Genomic DNA, 19,138 nt, shown 5'->3' with positions numbered 1-19,138 from the left:
TGTGTGCTCTCTCTCTCTCTTCCTCTCTCTTTCTCTCTCTCTCTCCCCTTCTCAAAATAAATAAATAAACTTAAAAATATATATTAATAGTCTGGATATCAAAACTCTACTCACTTGCTTCTAATCAAACTCTAGGCATAATTTACACTCCAGAGTTCTGCAAAATCAGTCTGAAGTGACCCTCTGCTAGAATTCACCTGAATTCTATTTATATTTTACTCCCCTGTTCTGCTTCCTCTACTCCCTTAACAGTTTCCCTGGGAATAAAAGTTTCATAAGTCGCTTGTCACAGAACTCTGTATCTTTATATTTTTTCAGAGGACTTGGTTTACAGTAACACATAACCAAATCAGGCTTATCTCATACCAGTGAAAATAATGACATGATCTCATATAGCGTAAGTTCTTCCCAACATGATCTATAGAACAATACAAACAAAATCCCAGTAAGTTATTTTGTGGAATTTAACAATTTAGATTTAAAACTGTCTAGAAGATAAAAGGACTCAAAACAGACAAGATATTCTTTAAAAAAAAAAAATAGAGAAACGTGCCCTATCATATATAGGCACATACTACAGTAATTAAGAGAGTATAGGATTGGCCACAAACAGATTCATACGAATATAGAAATTTGATATAGATATGATGATAGAACACTCGGTGTTCCATATAAGAAAAAATAAATAAAATTGAAGCCTTTCGTCACATAATCCCTATCAATTTTAAGTGGAATAAGGATTTAAATGAAAAAGGCACATTACACATTTGAAATAAAATATCCATTAATATCTTCATGACCTTGACCTAAGACAGTATTTCATAAACAGGTGCAAAAAATACTAACAATAATGGGCCATTTATAATTATTAACTTCATGGCATAGCCACTCTGGAAAATAGTACAGAGGTTCCTCAAAAAGGTTAAAAATAGAACTACCCACCCCCATGTTTATAGCAGCACTATCAACAATAGCCAAAGTATGGAAAGAGCCCAAATGTCCATCGATGAATGAATGGATAAAGAAAGTGTGGTATATATATACAATGGAGTATTACTCGGCAATCAAAAATGAAATCTTGCTATTTGCAATTACGTGGGTGGAACTGGAAGGTATTATGCTAAGTGAAATTAGTCAGTCAGAGAAAGACAAAAGTCATAATAAATGACTTCACTCATATAAGGACCTTAAGAGACAAAACAGATGAACATAAGGGAAAGGAAACAAAAATAATATAAAAACAGGGAGGGGGACAAAACATAAGAGACTCATAAATATGGAGAACAAACAGAGGATTACTGGAGGGGTTGTGGGAGGGGAGATGGGCTAAATGGGTAAGGGGCATTAAGGAATCTACTCCTGAAATCATTGTTGCACTACATGCTAACTAATTTGGATGTAAATTTTAAAAAATAAAAAATTAAATTAAAAAATTAAAAATAAAAGGTGAGAAGTCTGAGACCAAAAAAAAAAAAAAATAGAACTACCCAACGATCCAGCAACTACACTACTAAGTATTTACCCAAAGGACATACGAATACTAATTCAAAGGGATACATGCACCTCAATATTTATAGCAGCATTATCTACCACAGCCAAATTATATAAACGGTCCCAGTTATCCATCGATTGATGAATGGATAAGAAGATGTGGGATATTATACAATGGAATATTACTCAACCATAAAAAAGAACAAAGTCTTGCTATTTGCAATGATGTAAGTGGAGCTGGAGAGTATAATGCTAAGCAAAATAAGTCACTCAGAGACAAATGCCATATTATTTCACTCATATGTGTAGTTTAAGAAATAAAACAAACGAGCAAAGGGAAAAAAGAGAGAGAGACAAACCAAGGAACAGACTCTTAACTGTAGAGAATACACTGATGTTTACCAGAGGGGAGGTGGGTGGAGGGATGGGCAAAATAGGCGAAGGGGATTAAGGAGGGCATTTGTGAAGAGCACTGGTTGATGTATCAAAGTGTTGCATCACGACATTGTACACCTGAAACCAATTTAACACTGTATGTTAACTGCCTGGGATTTAAATAAAAAAAAAAACTTAAAAAAATGGAACTCTAAATCAAAATGGAAAACATTCGAGAGGTAATTGCATAAAGAGGTCATCAGACTAGTAAACCATTCACAGTGCAGTAACATGTCACCTGCAGGGTGACTTTAATTCTGACTCTTTAACTGGCAGGGCCAAGGAAGGGACTCTGAAAGATAAGTATGTGTTCTCAAACATCAAATAACCACACCTTTCCAGGCTTTATGGTTAAGAAATTCTAAACGGGGAGGGCGGGAGGGGTGCCTGGGTGGCTCAATCAGTTAAGTGTCCAACTCTTGGCTTTGGCTCAGGTCACAATCTCACAGTTTGTGAATTTGAGCCCCACATTGGGCTCTGTGCTGACAACATGAAGCCTGCCTGGGATTCTCTCCCCCTCTCTCTGCTCCTCCCCCACTTTTTCTCTTTCAAAAATAAATAAAGACTTTAAAACAAGAAAAAGAAATACTAAACACAGTGGCCCCGATAAACAATTCAGTGAACATTTTTCAAATCCCCACAATAAAACTGCCCCACCTCATGAGTTCTCATTATACCTTTCTGCCATGGAACTCCTCCTTCTGTGGATTCTGACAAATAATATTGCTCTGACCAGCCTTTTCCAGCATCCTTTTCTCCCACTTTTCCTCCAACAATAGCCCTCACCAGAGGCGTCAAGTCGGGCCTCTCCTGCTAGCTCCCTCACTGAGCCACCATCAGCTGTTTGATTTGGAAGGAAGCTCATGGAAGCCTCCTTCCACAGAAGAGGAATCTGGACCCAGAATCACACGGCCCTTTGGGCGGAGCTTGGACTAGACCAGGCTCCAGGGCTTCCTCCCAACACCTGCATCACTCTCCTCTCACCCACCAGCTCCTCCCCTGCTGCCCACCCATGGCCGGCTTCCAGAATGGGAGTGGGGGTCACGCAGAGAGAGGAGATTCCTGTTCATAACACAAGCAGAGCAAACCTGAGGAGCAAGATCTAAAACGATACACCGGCGAGAAAATGAACAATAACGTGGTCCGACTCAGTTCTCCATCTTCCTGGGATGTAATTTCTGTGCAGACAGCCTGAGCAGAGCTCAGAAGCCCAGGCGGGGAGAGGATGTTTCCAGAGTCGGCCAAACTGGGCTGCCGGGGAAAGAAGCTCATGCCAGACATGCCTTGGTGACTTGAGATCTTGGCTCCGGCACTTTGTCACCAAGGATTAGATTACCCATAGGTTTATGACCTATATTGCACCTTGTCCAGGGCTTGGAACTCAGATGTTAATATGAGTTTTTATTTGATCCCTGAATCCTCGATCTGCTACTACATCTATTTCAAAACCAAGGGATCAAAATAAGTAAGCTCTTCTTTTTGAAAATAATTCCACAGCATGCCTCATAAAGATTAAGTGAATGAACCTAGCTTGTTGCCTTGATTCTTAACTTTATTTTCTGAATATTTTGTAGACAGAAAAGTGACTTCTCCAACCTGGGGACACCTGAATATCCAAGTACAAGAAGCTAACAGATCACCCTATTAATTCAATGTAAAAAGATTTTCTCTAAGACACATTATATGAAAACATCAAACCAAAGATAAAGAGAATCCTAAAAGCAGCCAGAGGAGAAAAAACAGCCAGAGGAAGAAAAACATTATAACCTACAAAGGAATGTCCATCAAGCTACCAGCAGATTTCTCCAAAGAAACCCTACAGACCAGGAGAATGCAACAGGACACATTCAAATATTCAAATTTTTTAAAAAAAAGCAAAGGATATTCCATCTGGCAAAGTTGTCCTTCACAAATAAAGGCAGACTTTTCCAAAATATTTCCCAAATACTTGCCTTGCAAGAAATGTTCAAAGGAACTATCAAGCTGAAATGAACAGATATAAATTAGTGACACAAAAACATACCAAATTATACAACACAATAGTAAGGTGAAATATAAGGTCAGATTTCAAAAGCTAATTCTGTAATACAATGGTGTGAAAATCACTTAACTATAACAGTTGAAAGAAAGTATTAAAATAACAATATATACAGTAATTTGTTAATGAATACACAATATAAAAAGAAGTAAATTGTGATATCAAAAACACAAAATAGAGGAGTAAAGGGTGGATATCTTATATGCAATTGAAGTTGCTATCAACTTGAAATAGATTGTTTTATCTCTAAGATATTTTATGTAAGCCTCATAGTAACAACAAAGCAGAAACGCAGAGTCGATTCTCAAAGGCATACCACCACAGAAAATTACCTTTTACAAAGGTAGGCAGAAGCGGGGGCACCTAGTTGGTTCAGTCATTTAAGAATCTGACTCTTGATTTTGGCTCCAGTCCTGATCTCAGTTTGTGACATCAAGCCCCTTCTCTCTCTCCCCTCTCTCTGCCCTTTCCCCCTCTCATTCTCTCTCTCTCTCAAAATAAGTAAATAAACTTAGTAAAAAAAAAAAAAGATAGGCAGAAACAGAAGAAACAATGGAAATTCAAAACAGACCGAAAGCAATTAACAAGATAAACTATAAATTATATCAATAATTCATTCTAAATGTTAATGGATTAAATTCAATCAAAAAGGACATAATGACTGATTGGAATAAGAAAAAAGGAGACCCAACTATGCCTACAGGAGACACATTTCAGATTTAGGGGCAAATATGGGCTCAAAGTAAATCAACAGAAAAGAAATTCCAAAACAAAAGAAAGCAGGGGTAGCTATACTTATATCAGACAGAATAGATTTTAATCCAAAAATGGTAACAAAGGACAAAAGATTGTATAGGGATAAAGGAATCAATCCATCAAGAAGATATGACAAATATAAGCATCTGTAGTTCACCTCCAAGAGATACTGCCATTCTAGCAATGCCCTACTGTCATGAAATAAAGCTCCTATTATGGAATTCTAGGCATTGGAATTAAATTAATGGGGTAGGGACACCAAATGAAGTAAAAATGCTTTCCTGTGACTCCCACAAGACCACATCAGTAGGAAAGCAAAACATAAACTTCATTCTCCAAGTCCACAGACTTTCCACACACCATATGCTAACACCAAAAGGCAAAATGCATGAACCCAAGGTTGTACAGGCAGAAGATGATGGGGTGGGAATTCCAAATGGAAATTCCAGTCTAGATGATGCCTCCTGAAATCTGTGCACTTTGCACTATGGACAACAGGAGAAGAGATGCAACTCAATTTGAAAATTCTCCGAAATACAGACAGCAATGAAAGAGCTACAACTGATAACATGGAGTATAAGGGGCTCATTTATCTACCACAAAAAATATATATATGAATAAGTTAACTTTTGTTCTGTTCTTTACATTTGACCAAAAACAGAATGCATACATAGTCCTGTTCTGAAGAATTTTTTTTCATTTTTTCATTTTTATCCCACTTCTGAGTTCACTTTCTTCTCCCACAGCTTCCTCATGGCATTTTTCACCTCTGCATTTCTGAGTGTGTAGATGATGGGGTTCAGCATAGGGGTGACAACTGTGTAGAACACGGCCACCAGTTTGTCCTCAGTGAAGGTGGAGGAGGGTCGCATGTAGAGGAAGATGGCAGGTCCAAAGAACAAGAGGACCACTGTGATGTGAGAGGCACAGGTGGAGAGGGCTTTGCGCCTCCCCTCTGCAGAATGGTTCCTCAGGTTGTACAGGATGACGATATAGGAGGACACCAAGATGAGGAAGGAGAAGACGGAGATTAATCCACTGTTGGCCAACACAATAACCCCCTCCACAGAAGTGTCAGTGCAGGAAAGCTTGAATAACGGATGGAGGTCACAGAAGTAGTGGTCAATCACATTGGGACCACAGAACGGCAGTTGAACAGTAACAAGGATCTGGACCATGGAGTGAATTATGCCCCCGAGCCAGGAAACAGCCACCAGAAGGCGACACACAAACTGGCTCATGATGGTGGTGTAGCGAAGAGGTTTGCAAATGGCCACAAAGCGGTCATAAGCCATTACTGTCAGCAGGAAGATCTCAGTAACTCCAAAGAAGTGGAAGAAGAATATCTGAGCCACACAGCCCTCCAGGGAGATGGTTTTAATCTTGGCAAGTAAGTCTGTCATGAATTTAGGGACAACAGTGGAGGAGTAAGTGATCTCCACCAGGGACAAGTAGCTAAGGAAGAAGTACATGGGGGAACGCAGACTCTTACTGACATTGACTGTCAGAACAATGAGACCATTGCCCACCACTGTGGCCAGGTACACAGGAAGAAACATCACAAAGCATGCCCTCTGCACTTCTGGATCCTGGAAAAGACCGACGATAATTAACTCGGTCACATTATTTGTACTCGCCATGGAATCTAATCAGGTGTTCTGGGCACAGGTAATGAGAGACCTGCAATAACACAGACACTGATTGCAATCAGTTCACCTCATTTATAGCACGTTAGACAATATAAACCACTTTGCCCATTCATTTAGCCCATATGTACTCATTCAGCATTAAATATAGGCAATCTAATGACAGCTCGTATATTAGAAAATTATGGCTCAGGGAGATGGTTATTTACCCAGGATCACACAGAAAGCGGTGAATTCTGGGCCTCAGAGCCAGGCTTTCAGACTTCAGCCAGTATTCTTTCTAGTTCACTACAAGAGATTCTGAATTTGGGGAGCCATTCAACTTCATAGCCTTTATTATCTTCATTGCATTTGAATAGCTCTCTTCTGTTGGGGAATCCTCATGAGACACTTCTACTCCTGAATTCCTTGTTTCCTTAATTTCTGCCTTGAGAAACATCTTCCCACAGATAATTCTACCCTTTCCAGAAGGTCCTGAGTATACTGTCCTTCATTCAGAGGTCAGAATCTTCTGCTAGTCTTCAGCTTCGATGACTGTATGACAAATGCTCAAATCCTGGACAGAATTCAACTTACTAGTTTGTCTCCATCATTTCATATGACTTTCACATCTATTTCCCCACTGCTCAAACTACTGAGATATCCTGAATTCAAAGAGATTACCCTCTGAGAGCATTGTTATGGCTAGCCAGCCTGCCTGCTCTGGTTCCATGTTGATAGTTAGCAGCAAAGTGTACAAGAGTTAAGATATCTCTATGAGCTACTCCCCTGGCACAGATAATTACGGAGCACCTCTAATATATGTATAAACACACTAGACTATACAGAATAAATACAGATCTGATATTCGCCTCAAGCTAACAATGTCATGTGATTTAAAATAGTCTCTAGATTAAGGTGCCATGTTAGGAATTTTTTCCACCACATACGACCCATGAAAAACATGGATGAAAAATCATGATACCTTGATTCTCTGTTCTAAATTTAATCTCCACTCTTTTCCCCCATAACCCTTATTTCATACTGAAATTTTTAAGAAATATACTTAAGAACTAAAAACACACCTGGACATCAAGTACCAGAATCCACAGAGAAAACAAAAGTCAGTGATATGGACAGATCAGAACACAGTACTGTGTATCAGAATTCCTCATATAAGCACACATGTTGAAGTTTAAAACTAAATAAAAATCATTGAACCTTAAAATAATAAAGCAATTCATGTTCTAGAGCAATAAAAATTGTAGGCTTAATAACCCAACATGAAAATGAACTTCTCTAAGAAATATACCTGTATCGCAATAGAAAATGGGCAAAAGATAGAGATTCACAAAAGAATAAGTAAAAATATCAGTATACATATGGAAAGATTTTAAGACTCACTAATAACCAAATGCTCATAAAACCGTCCAAGATGCCCAGGCTATAGCTCTGAGATCATATTTGACCCATGCCTTCCCTCATGCCCACACCAGTCATCATCACACCCCTTTAATTTCTCATTAAACCATCCCCCTGTGTGCCCTTTCTCTCCATTCTTCCCGCCACCCCTTCTCACATTCTCTCAGCAGATGCCCACATTACCAATACCTCTTCATCTCCAGATGCCCTTGCCATCCATCCCACACACTGCAGCCAGAAAATTGTCTCCTAGATCTTTCTTTCCTCGGATCCTCCCCTGCGTGGGAATAGCTGGAGGAAAACCTCAACTCCTACGATTCACTTTTAAAGATTTTCACACACTGAGCCACCTCAGCAATCATCCTCTTACCCCCTAAACTTCAACTCACCTCTTTCAGGTTCTCTCCCTGTCCCATAGCCCACCTTGCTTATTCTCGCAACAGAGGCTCCTTTTCCAGATATGCCCTCTCCTTGTCCTTCCAACACTACCCACCTTCTAACTCAGTCCCGGTCTGGTGTGTTGAACAAAGCTTGCATTTAATACTCCAACCCATCTGCACCTTCTTGTCCTGAGCGTTGGAAAATACTTTGGTGATTATCCTTCAGTGTAAATCTGGTCATGTTACTTCTCTACCCAAAATCTACCAATATCTCCCTATTGCCCACAGCTTAAATTATAACATTCTTAGCATAAAGTCCAGGTCCTGTTTGAACTGGCCATTGCCTATTTTTGCACCCATGTCATTCCCAAATGACTGTTACACACCTATTTCCTATTCCAAGGTGCCTTTCTCCCTTCTCTGTGTTTAGTGTTCCTTCTTTCTAATTGCACAAAGACTATCACTCCACCAGGAATAATATATTCTCTCCTTTGTGCTCCTATGGTTTGTTATCATACTTCTTTTATAGAAATTAACAGGTTGCATTATAATTATAGCTTTGGGGACTGTATCTTCTGCTAAGAAATATACCATCATAATAATCAAATATATCTGTTTAAGATTCTTAAATCTTTTTATTAACTGCATTTTTCATTAATAATGATGTCGAGCACTACAACAGTACTTGTGCCATATACTTTACAAATGTTCTAGATACATTATGGATTTGACTCTCACAATAAACCCATGATTTGGGGGTTAATATCACCCCCTTTTATACATAGGAGAAAACAGAATCAAAGAGAAATGAATTACCTGGCCTCCACAGTGGTGGAGTCAGGATTCCAATCCAAGTAGCCTCACCATAGATCCAGAGCTCTACAATCACTGCCCTATACAATTTCTAAGTACATAACACAGAAGTGAAGAGTTAAAATTAAATATGTTCTAAACTGAGGGTTGATGGGCAGTGGGAGGGAAGGGAGGGTGGGTGATGGGTATTGAGGAGGGCACCTTTTGGGATAAGCACTGGGTGTTGTATGGAAACCAATTTGACAATAAACTTCATATATTGAAAAAAATAAAAAAATTTAAAAATTTAAAAATTTAAAAAAATTAAAAAAAGAAAAGAAAGAAAAAAAGAAAACTAAATATGTTCTTTCATGAGAGGTCTAAGGTATATTTTTGTTGGCCTACACAAACATATACCTTTTATCTAGGCATGAACTTAACTGTTTGTTTTCTTATCCATTCCTGAAACTAAGGAAAATATAATGGGACCAATCTGAGAGATCACTAGAGGCAAGAAAAAAATCATGTTAGGTCAAGTTTTTCCAGGCGTTATCCCAAGGAGATAAAATACTTGATAGTCTTTCTCTCTGAAAACCACCGTTTCATTTCAGTCATTTCTGTCTTTTCTGCATTAATTCCTCTCTCTGCTCCCTGCCACCAGCCATTCCCACCATCTCTCCCACAGAGCTGATAAGAAATACCTCCTCTCTCCCACAATACTGCCTTACCAAGACACATGGAAAGAAAATGTGATGAACATGTAAAAGCCTAAATCAGCATAAGAGCATGCAGACTCTACATCACGTGACCTCCTGGATTCTGGACCACAGAAGAATAGAATGCAGACAATGCCCAGAATTCAATGTAAGAAAGAGCTTGATGTGCCAATGTGACTGATCTCAGATGACCTAGTAAAACCTCCATTCTAAGCACACACTCCCACTTCATAATTCCCAAATGGGACCTCAAAGAATCCCAAAATTGGAAAGATCTTTGAAATCATCAAATTTTATATCATATATATTTAACAATAAAAACAAATGAATAAATTTAACCCATAGCCTCATCCCTGGTGCACACCCCAAAAAGTACTCCATACCAAACAACCTCCTTTAAAATTAAAACTTGTGGCTTAAAGAAAGGAACTGACTTGCTCAACATCATATGCCTTGTGCCTTCCTTCCAGCCATATCACTTACCTGGTGTGGTTTTGTTCTGCCTTGGAACAAGGAATTGGGTCAGATGGGTCTCAAGTGTACTCAAGTGCCTCTAGCTCAGCATGAAGGTAGTCACTCTGTTAGAATAACTCATTTTCAAGGCAGTGATCTGGTTCAGTGGGATGGAGCATTAGGTTCCTCTCTGGAAGTCATGATCACTGGATGAGTAAGGTGCTTTGGCTAATACTCCCCACCAAGCTGATTTCTCACTGAAGGGTCCAGCGAGCACAGTTCGTCACACTCAACTAAGCCCCTAAGAGTGGTGAAAATATTTAGAGCTTTTAATCAAACCTCCTCTATTTACAAATGATGCAACAGACACTGAGAGAGATCAATTGCTTCCTAAAGCCACACACTAGATACTTGACAGGCTAATAACTTGGAAATCACTAAGCTACCTTCTGATGGCCCTGGGTGGTTGCTGCTACAGCAATTCAAGAATCAGGTCTTGTCCCCTAGAACAAAACACCATGTTCCTGAGGGCTTTTAGAGAACAAATGATGGCATCTAAGATGAATCACAGAAGAGGAAAGTTCAGAGGATCTGGATCTGAGTTGATATTTGGATAATATCTAAGAAACAAATAAAAGCCACAGAAATCAGCAAACTCAGAGAATTTAAGATGCTGTGTTTTATGTAGAAAACATACCCACTGAGTCCAAGGGTTCTGACTAAATGCTTAGATCCCTGAACTATTTAAAATAAACTAAGCCACACACTATAATCAAGGGAACAACTTCCCCATGGAATTTCTTTTCTCTCGGGTGAAACACTGCCAAATAAACTATGATTCGGAAAGGTTCAAAATCTGTTTCAATTAGTTTAGTGAGATTTCTGTGAAGTTTTTGCACCAAATAATGAGGTGCAAAAGAGAATAGAGAAGAATAATAAACAGAAGAAAGTTGAAGGAAGGACATAAAGGGAATTTTTTTTTCCAGACTGAACTACTGAGAACAGAAAGGAGAATGAAGAGAGAGGAAAGTGAGGACTGCACAGGGGCCAGGACAGCTGGGCTCTAGTTCTGATCATAAATAATCTAGTAACTAACTTGAACGCGTCATTTACCTCTCCACTTCTCTCCCCCCACCCCCAACCATGTTCTGATTCTATATAAAATGACTGAGTGAGGCTGGATTATCCACACGGTACCTGCCAATGTGAACATTTATGGATTCATATATAGGTCACTGAGATCCTAGTTCCTCACCGTCTATCAGTCTCTGGCATATAGTGCATGTTCATTAAGTCCTGTTGACTTAGTCCATACTACCCAAAGCAACCCACAGATTCAGTGCAATCCCAATCATAATTCCAATGGCATTTTGCACAGAAATATAAAAAACAGTCCTAAAATTTGTATGGAAACAAATAGAACCCACTATAGCCAATTGTTAGAACTAATAAATGAATTCAGTAAAGTTTCAAGATAAAAGATCAATATACAAAACTCAGTTGTGCATCTATATACTAATAATGGAACTATCTGAAAGAGAAATTAAGAAAAAAATCTCATTTATGATTGCATTTAAAGGTATACAATACTTGGGAACAATTTTAACCAAGTTGGTGGAAAGATCTATGCACTGAAAACTGTAAGACACTGATGAAAACACTGGAGACACACATAAATTAGAAAATATTCCATTCTCATAGATTGAAACAATGAATATTATTAAAATGTCCATACTACCCAAAGTAATCTACAAATTCAGTGAAATCCCCATCATAATTCAAATGGCATTTTGCACAGAAATATAAAAATCTGACCTAAATTTGGCACAGAAACAAAGAAAACCCTCCAGAGCCAGAAAAATCTTCAGAAAGAACAAAGCTGGAAGCATCATTTTTATTTCAAACTTTATTACAAACACATAAATCAATAGAATAGAATAGAATAGAATAGAGAACCCAGGAACGAGCTCATGCATACATAGTATTTATGACAAGTCGCCAGGAGTATACAATGGGGATAGGATAGTCTCAATAAACAGTGTTTGGAAATCAGGATAGCCACACACAAAAGAATGAAACTGGGTCCCTTCTTACCATACACATATATCAACTCAAATGGATTAAAGATTTGAACATAAGACTTGAAACCATATCGTGAGTTTGAGCCCCACGTCAGGCTCTGCATTGATGGTGCAGAGCTTGCCTGGGATTCTCTCTCCCTCTCTCTCTCTGCCCCTCTCCTGCTCACCCTCTCAGTCTGTCAAAATAAATCATAAGTAAACTTTAAAAAGCAAAAGACTGGAAACAATAAAAATCCTAAAAGAAAAATCGGGAGAATGCTCTTTGACATAGGTCCTGACCTATGGTTTTTTTGGATTTGACACCGATTTTAAAAAAGCAGAAATAAACAAGTGGGGCTACATCAAACTGAAATCTTATGCACTATAAAGGAAACCAACAACATGATAAAGCAACCTAAAGAATGAGAGGAAATAGCTATAAATCCTATACCCGATAAAGGGTTAGTATCCAAAATATATAAATAACTTATTCAACTCAATAGTCAACACACACACACACACACACACACACACACACACACACAATAAAATGTTGGGCGGAGAAATGAATAATGAATAGAAAGTTTTCCAAAGAAGACATACAAATAGTCAACAGGTACATGAAAAGGTGCTCAATGACACTAATCATCAGAGAAATGCAAATAAAAACCACAATGAGCTACTGCTTCACACCTGGCTATTATCAAAAAAGACAAGAAATAACAAGTGTTGGTAAGGATGTAAGGAAAAGAGAACATTTGTGCACTGCTGGTGGGACTGTGAATTGGTACAGCCACTATGGAAAACAGTACGAACATTCCTTAAAAAGAATTAAAAATAGAATTCCTATATGCACCAGCAATCCTCCTTCTGGGTATTTATTCAAAGGAAGGAAAACAGTATATCAGGGAGATATCTGCACTCCCATGTTTATTGTAGCATTATTCACAATAGCCAAGATATGGAAACAACCTAATGGTTGTTAACAGATGATTGGATAAAGAAGATGCGACAGATATATAGATACATACATACACACATACACACTCACATACACACACTGGAATATTATTCAGCCATGAGAAAGAATGAAATCCTACCATTTCATCAACATGGGTTGTCCTTAAGTACATTATACTAAGTGAAATAAGTCATACAGTAAAAGACAAATACTGTATCATATCACTTACACAAAATCTAAAAAAAAAAAAATAGTAAATCTAAGAAAACTCAGAGAAACAGCAAAATAGTGGGTATGAGGGGCGAGGTGATAAAAGAAACAGAGATATTGTCAAAGGGTACAAACTTTCAGTTATAATGTCAAAGGGTACAAACTTTCAGTTATAAGATTAACAAGCTCTGGAGATCTAACCCAGAGCATGGTGATATAGTTAATAATACTGTTTTATATAGTTGAAAGGTGCTAAGAGTAACTCTTAAATGTTCTTACACAAAAAAGAAATGATAAATGTGTCACGGGATGGAGGTGTTTGCTAATGCTATGGTGGTAATCTATTTGCAATATATAAATGTATCAAACCAACACCTTGTATGCCTTAAATTTACACGTCATAAACTACATGTAAATAAATCTGGAAAAAATAAAGATGCCATTTATAATAGCAGCAAAGCCATAATGTTCATAAGAATACATCTAATCAAAGGAGCTGGGTGCAGCAATTTATCAACCTGATTTAAAACATTAAACACCACCAAAATAAAGAACATGACAAAGAATGTCAAGGTGTGTTCAGAACCTTGTCCAGATCTCTATCCTTTTTTTTTTTTTTAACCCGTAACCCTTTATATACTTTGCCAACAACTAACACATATTGTCTTGGGGCTGGAGTCAATTTTCCCTATATTAATACACAGACATAAGTACCTGGGAATTTATGCCTCAACCCAAACCCAGAGAAGCCCTTAGCTAATGTCTAAACAGTCTGGGAGTATCAAAACTCCACTCACTTGCTTCTAATCACACTCCAGGCATAATTTACACTCCAGAGTTCTGCAAAATCAGTCTGAAGTGACCCTCTGCTGGAATTCACCTGAAACTGCATCCTTGTTCATATTTCTCTCTGTCCTGCTTCCTCTACTCCCTTAACAGTTTTCCTGGGAACAAATGTTTCATAAATCACTTATTAGTCACAGAACTCTATGCCTTTAGATTTTTCAGAAGACTTTGTTTACATTAACATAAGCAAATCAGACTTACCCCAATGTAAGTTCTTCCCAAAGTGATCTATAGAACAATACAATTCAAAACAAAATCCCAGTAAGTTATTTTGCGGAATGTGACAATTTAGATTTACAACTGTCTAGAAAATAAAGACTCAAAACAGACAATATATTCTTTTTTTAATGTTTATTTATTCAAATATTTATTTTATTTTATTTTTTAGAGAGAGCACAAGGAGGAGAGGAGGGCAGAGGGAGAGAGAGAGAATGCAGGCTCTATGTTCCGCATGGAACCTGACACGAGGCTCAATCCCACGACCCTGAGATCATGACCTGAGCTGAAATCAAGAGTTGGACACTCAACCTACTGAGCCACCCAGGTGCCCCAATGTGTATTTATTTTTGAGAGAGAGACAGAGCGTGAACACAGAACAAGATATTCTTTAAAAAATAGAATTAGAGAAACTTGTCCTACCAGATATCAAGACATAAATTGTAGTAATTAAAAGAGTGTAGGCTTGGTCCAGAAACAGACTCATGAAAATACAGAAACTTGGGGCGCCTGGGTGGCTCAGTCGGTTGAGCGTCAGACTTCGGATCAGGTCATGATCTCGCGGTCCGTGAGTTCGAGCCCCATGTCGGGCTCTGTGCTGACAGGCTCAGAGCCTGTTTCAGATTCTGTGTCTCCCTCTCTCTCTGCCCCTCCCCTGTTCATGCTCTGTCTCTGTCTCAAAAATAAATAACCGTTAAAAAATTTAGAAAAAAATTTTTTTTTTAATTTTTTTAATTAAAAAAAAAAGAAAGAAAATAGAGAAACTTGATATATGTCAGAAGTGGCACTGTAGACGAATAGAGAAAAGGACTATTCAATAAATGATGATGGAATATTTGGTTTCCCATAAGGGAAAAAATAAAATTGAATCCTTTCCTCCACAATGCCCAATAATCAATTTTAAGTAAAATAAGAAATTAAGTAAAAAGGCACAACTTTAAAATTCTGGAATATCAATTAGTATCACCCTGACCTTGACCTAAGAAACTATTTCTTCAGGCACAAAAAGCACTAACTAACAATAATGGAAATTTAAAACTATTATACACTGAAAACAAAAATGATTAACACAGCATAAAGTGAAAAGACAAGTTATGAGCTAAACTTATCATCAACATATCTGACAGAACATTAGCCAAAATATACACAAAACACTTAGAAACCCATTTTTTTTTTCACTCAAGAAACTCAAGATAACAACAAGCAAAAGATAATAATTGACAATTCACAGGGGAGAAAAGCAGCAGGTAGGACAAGAACCATGAAAATATTCTCAACCTCATTAGTATTACATGAGGTTGGAATTACATGCCACATATACATGCCACATAACCTCATTAGAATTACATGCCACATATACCCTCTAGATTGGCAAAACCATTCAGAAGTCTCGGCAATACTACGTGTTGGCAAGAATGTACGTCAACAAAATCTCTTATGCATTACTAGTGGGAATGAATACTACCACCACCGTTTGTTTTCAAAAGCAAGTTGGCATTTTCGTTGTAAAGTTGAACATTTGCATACTCTTTAACACAGCAATTCCATCCCCAGGTATCTATCACAGGTGAACTTCTCCACATATTCAAAAACGCTCATAAAAGCACTCTTAGCATGAAAACAACCAAGGTAGATTGACAGAACAGGAAAATATTACATATTCACCCCATGGAATATTGTATACTGGGACAAACGGTGAAATACGGCGACAGGCAAAAACACGGATGAATCTCTGAAATTCATTCACGTTGAGGGGAAAAAAGCAAGTCCAGGAGAAAATACATGTATAACAACGTTTTTATAAAATGAGAAACAAGCGAAACTGAATAAGTACTGTTAAGGCATATAGCCACATGTTGGAATATTTTCATAAAGTAAGGAAACTGAAAGCCTATCTTCAGTATATTGGTTATCATTTGTGAGAAACAGAATAGAGGAGAAGCACACAGATACAAATTACTGGGATCGTTTTGGTGCTTGATTGGATATCAAATTCATGGAGGTCCAGTAAATAATTATGTTTACAATGTGTGTGTCATGCGTTCCTTTGTCTCAAATATTTTTAAAGGCAGGTAAGAAAAAAATACTACTTTTAATGTTTTATTTATTTTTTGAGAAAGAGAGCATGGGGGGGTGGAGCAGAGAGAAGGGAACCGAGGATCCGAAGCGGGCTCTGTACTGACAGGCTGACAGCAGAGAGCCTAACGTGGGGCTCACGAAACCCAAGATCGTGACCCAAGCTGAAGTCAGATGCTCAACCAACGGAGCCACCCAGGTGCCCAAAAATTACTTTCATGAAGGATATCTGCCTGAGGGCGGGGGGCGGGGTGCGTTTGACTTCTAGTCGCTTTCCTTTTCTGCCTTCACTGCAGGTGCTTCCAACCTCCAAGGAGTTCATGGGCCTTTCCCCAAAACCACAGCTCCCACAACATCCGTTGTCTACTCTCTCTCCAATGAGGCAGAAGAAATAAATGTGCAGTAAAAATTACATGTTGTTTACATTTGGAATTAAGCAGTCCTCCAGGGAGACTCCGTACTGGAGGGTGAAGGAAAGTTGACGAAAAAAAGGTTATTAAATGGAGTTTAAAGAAAGCATAAGAGCGAGTGGCTTCAGGGTCCAGCCAAGAAGCTTCATCTACTTACAACTGCCAGAATATCTGTACTAGGAACATTAAAATGGGGTTTCACTGAGGGAAGAGGAGTAACTGGGAAACAATGAGATCTTCTTAATTTGATGGTGTTTTCTATGGTGATCAGGGCACTAACTAGCAATTGGAAGTCCTTGTATGTGACTCCATATAAGTAATTTGGCCTGTGTCTCTCTACACTTGCATTTATCTTCAAACCTGAAGATAAATAGGAATGTTCCTATTCTTCCAAGGACTTTTAAAGGAGTGATTTATTCAACACAGATAAAGCTGATCTACGAAAACTTCTCAGGATATTGTGCTTTTGGGGGGTCCACTGCTGTTTTATTGCTATTATTCTCATAGTCAAGATGAACATTTGCACTTAGATTAGGCATCAGACGGAACGGAGTTTTTCAACACGGCCATCCTCACCCAAACCTGATCACACTTCTGATGAGTATGTCAACTTCATGAGATTGTCCTCACAACGAAAGTGGTTAATACAGTCAAAACAGGGAGAACAGGGATTCCAATTCGGTTCCCACTGAAGGAGCTTGGAAGTCTCCACTCCATCCTAAGCAAAAAAAAAAAAAGCTGAACAGACTGAAAAGCCAACAACTCCTCTTGGGTCCGTAAGAGGGAGTGCACAGGGCAAACCGCTGCCCCCAAGACTAGGGAGAAGACGAGGAACACAGGGGTTGCAGCCTCCCAGAGCAGAGATGCACAAGAGGAAACCACAGCAGGGATCAGGGCCGGGGTAGGAAAACCTGAACTATCATCAATGAAGCGCGGGTGGCTCAGCATGAACAAGTCTGGGACTTAAAAACCCCAGAAAACCCAGTAAGGAGCCCGCCCACAATATTGCGAGATTTACCTACAGGAGCTCGACCAGGTGCCCACAGTAAATATCAGAGAAAAATCCCCTCGTACTTCCAGCAGGGAGCGGAAAAGAAAAGGAACCGTGTTTAAATGTACCAGAACTGCTATTCTTCACAAGGCCCGCGCTCAGGGGAAACTAGTTAACCAGCACTAACCCGGGGGAAGGGGGAACACCCAGCTCCTGTCAGCTGCAGACACCCTCTCTGAGGGGAGAGAAAACAAAACTGCGAAACTCTTGTGAAGTTCACAGTCGGAGACAGAGACTCACTAAAAACACTTAGTGTCTGGCATACGGAAAGAATTCAGTAACAGTAACTTTTATCACCCACGTAAATGTAAGTTTCATGAATGCAAAGATTTTGTCTGCTGCTTTTCTGCTGTCCCTCTAGCTCCTACCCAGGAAAGGCACCAGGGCCATGGTCTGGGGCCTGGGCTCCTCCTTCCTTCCGTCCGTCCGTCCTTCCCCCACCTTCCCAGCCAGGTGGAAAGTTTAGTCTCTGAACCTCCAAAGGACACAGGGCAGAAAGGAAGGGGGACTGGAAGTAGCAAAAAGCCCAGGACCTGTTCCTTGTGGACCTGCCCCCCAAACCCACCGCAGCCTGCTGAAAATAGGGGGTCGGGGAGGACAGCCAATGCTGAGGGCCACAGTCTCCGTACACCTTCACCTCACCCCAGGCTCCACCCTAATCCACACTCTCACCTCAGAGGCCTTTGTTTTGTTCCCCAAATTCAGCCACCGCTCTGAAGAAGGGCTGGGTGGCCTGCATTGAATAAACTCAAAGCCAGATGGAAAAAAATAAAAATAAAAGAATGTACTTACCACATGTTAAGTCATCGATAAACATTTGAGAAGCGAATTAATCCACCTGGCATTTAGGAGAGTAGTCAGGGTTTTAGGACAACAGGACCACAGCATAAACAGTGTGGGAGCGACCTCTGCACAACAGACTTTCATATAGGACTTCACAAAGCAACTTTCCCAAGACGCTGGAAGCTGTATTGTTACTGTCTCCATTTGGAAATGAGGAAATTGACACCCAACAGGGGCGAATGACCCGTGAATGGTTAATTGTTGCAGGAGGTCATTGAGAGGTCATGACTGCTGGTTAGCCCTCAAGCTGTATCCAAAGAATTGGAGGATCCCCACCAGCCCCTCTCCAATGAACGTTCTCTCTGCCCACCTTCCCTCAGCCGCTTCCCAGCACTCACCTTGAGAGTGTAAGGAGTT

The 19,138-nt window shown here is 39.3% G+C and overlaps 1 protein-coding gene across 2 annotated transcripts; it reads right to left on the bottom strand.

Moving 5' to 3' along the window:
• Positions 1–3,327: 3,327 nt before the first annotated feature.
• On the bottom strand, positions 3,328–6,360 carry LOC123602611 (olfactory receptor 4B1-like). 2 transcript variants are annotated; one of them, XM_045487067.1, is made up of 2 exons: positions 5,452–6,360; positions 3,328–3,345 (listed from the first exon to the last, which is right to left on the bottom strand). In XM_045487067.1, exons 1-2 carry the CDS (start codon positions 6,358–6,360, stop codon positions 3,328–3,330), a joined length of 927 nt encoding a protein of 308 aa, XP_045343023.1. The 2 variants fall into 2 exon arrangements, with proteins under 2 accessions (XP_045343023.1, XP_045343022.1); XM_045487066.1 differs by lacking the exon at positions 3,328–3,345 and having other exon boundaries at positions 5,417–6,360.
• Positions 6,361–19,138: the final 12,778 nt, after the last annotated feature.

Source organism: Leopardus geoffroyi, chromosome D1 (assembly GCF_018350155.1).
Source record: "Leopardus geoffroyi isolate Oge1 chromosome D1, O.geoffroyi_Oge1_pat1.0, whole genome shotgun sequence".
NCBI classification, from domain to species: domain Eukaryota; kingdom Metazoa; phylum Chordata; class Mammalia; order Carnivora; family Felidae; genus Leopardus; species Leopardus geoffroyi.
Note: the sequence above shows the minus strand (reverse complement) of the source record. Positions and strands in the feature narration are given on the sequence as shown.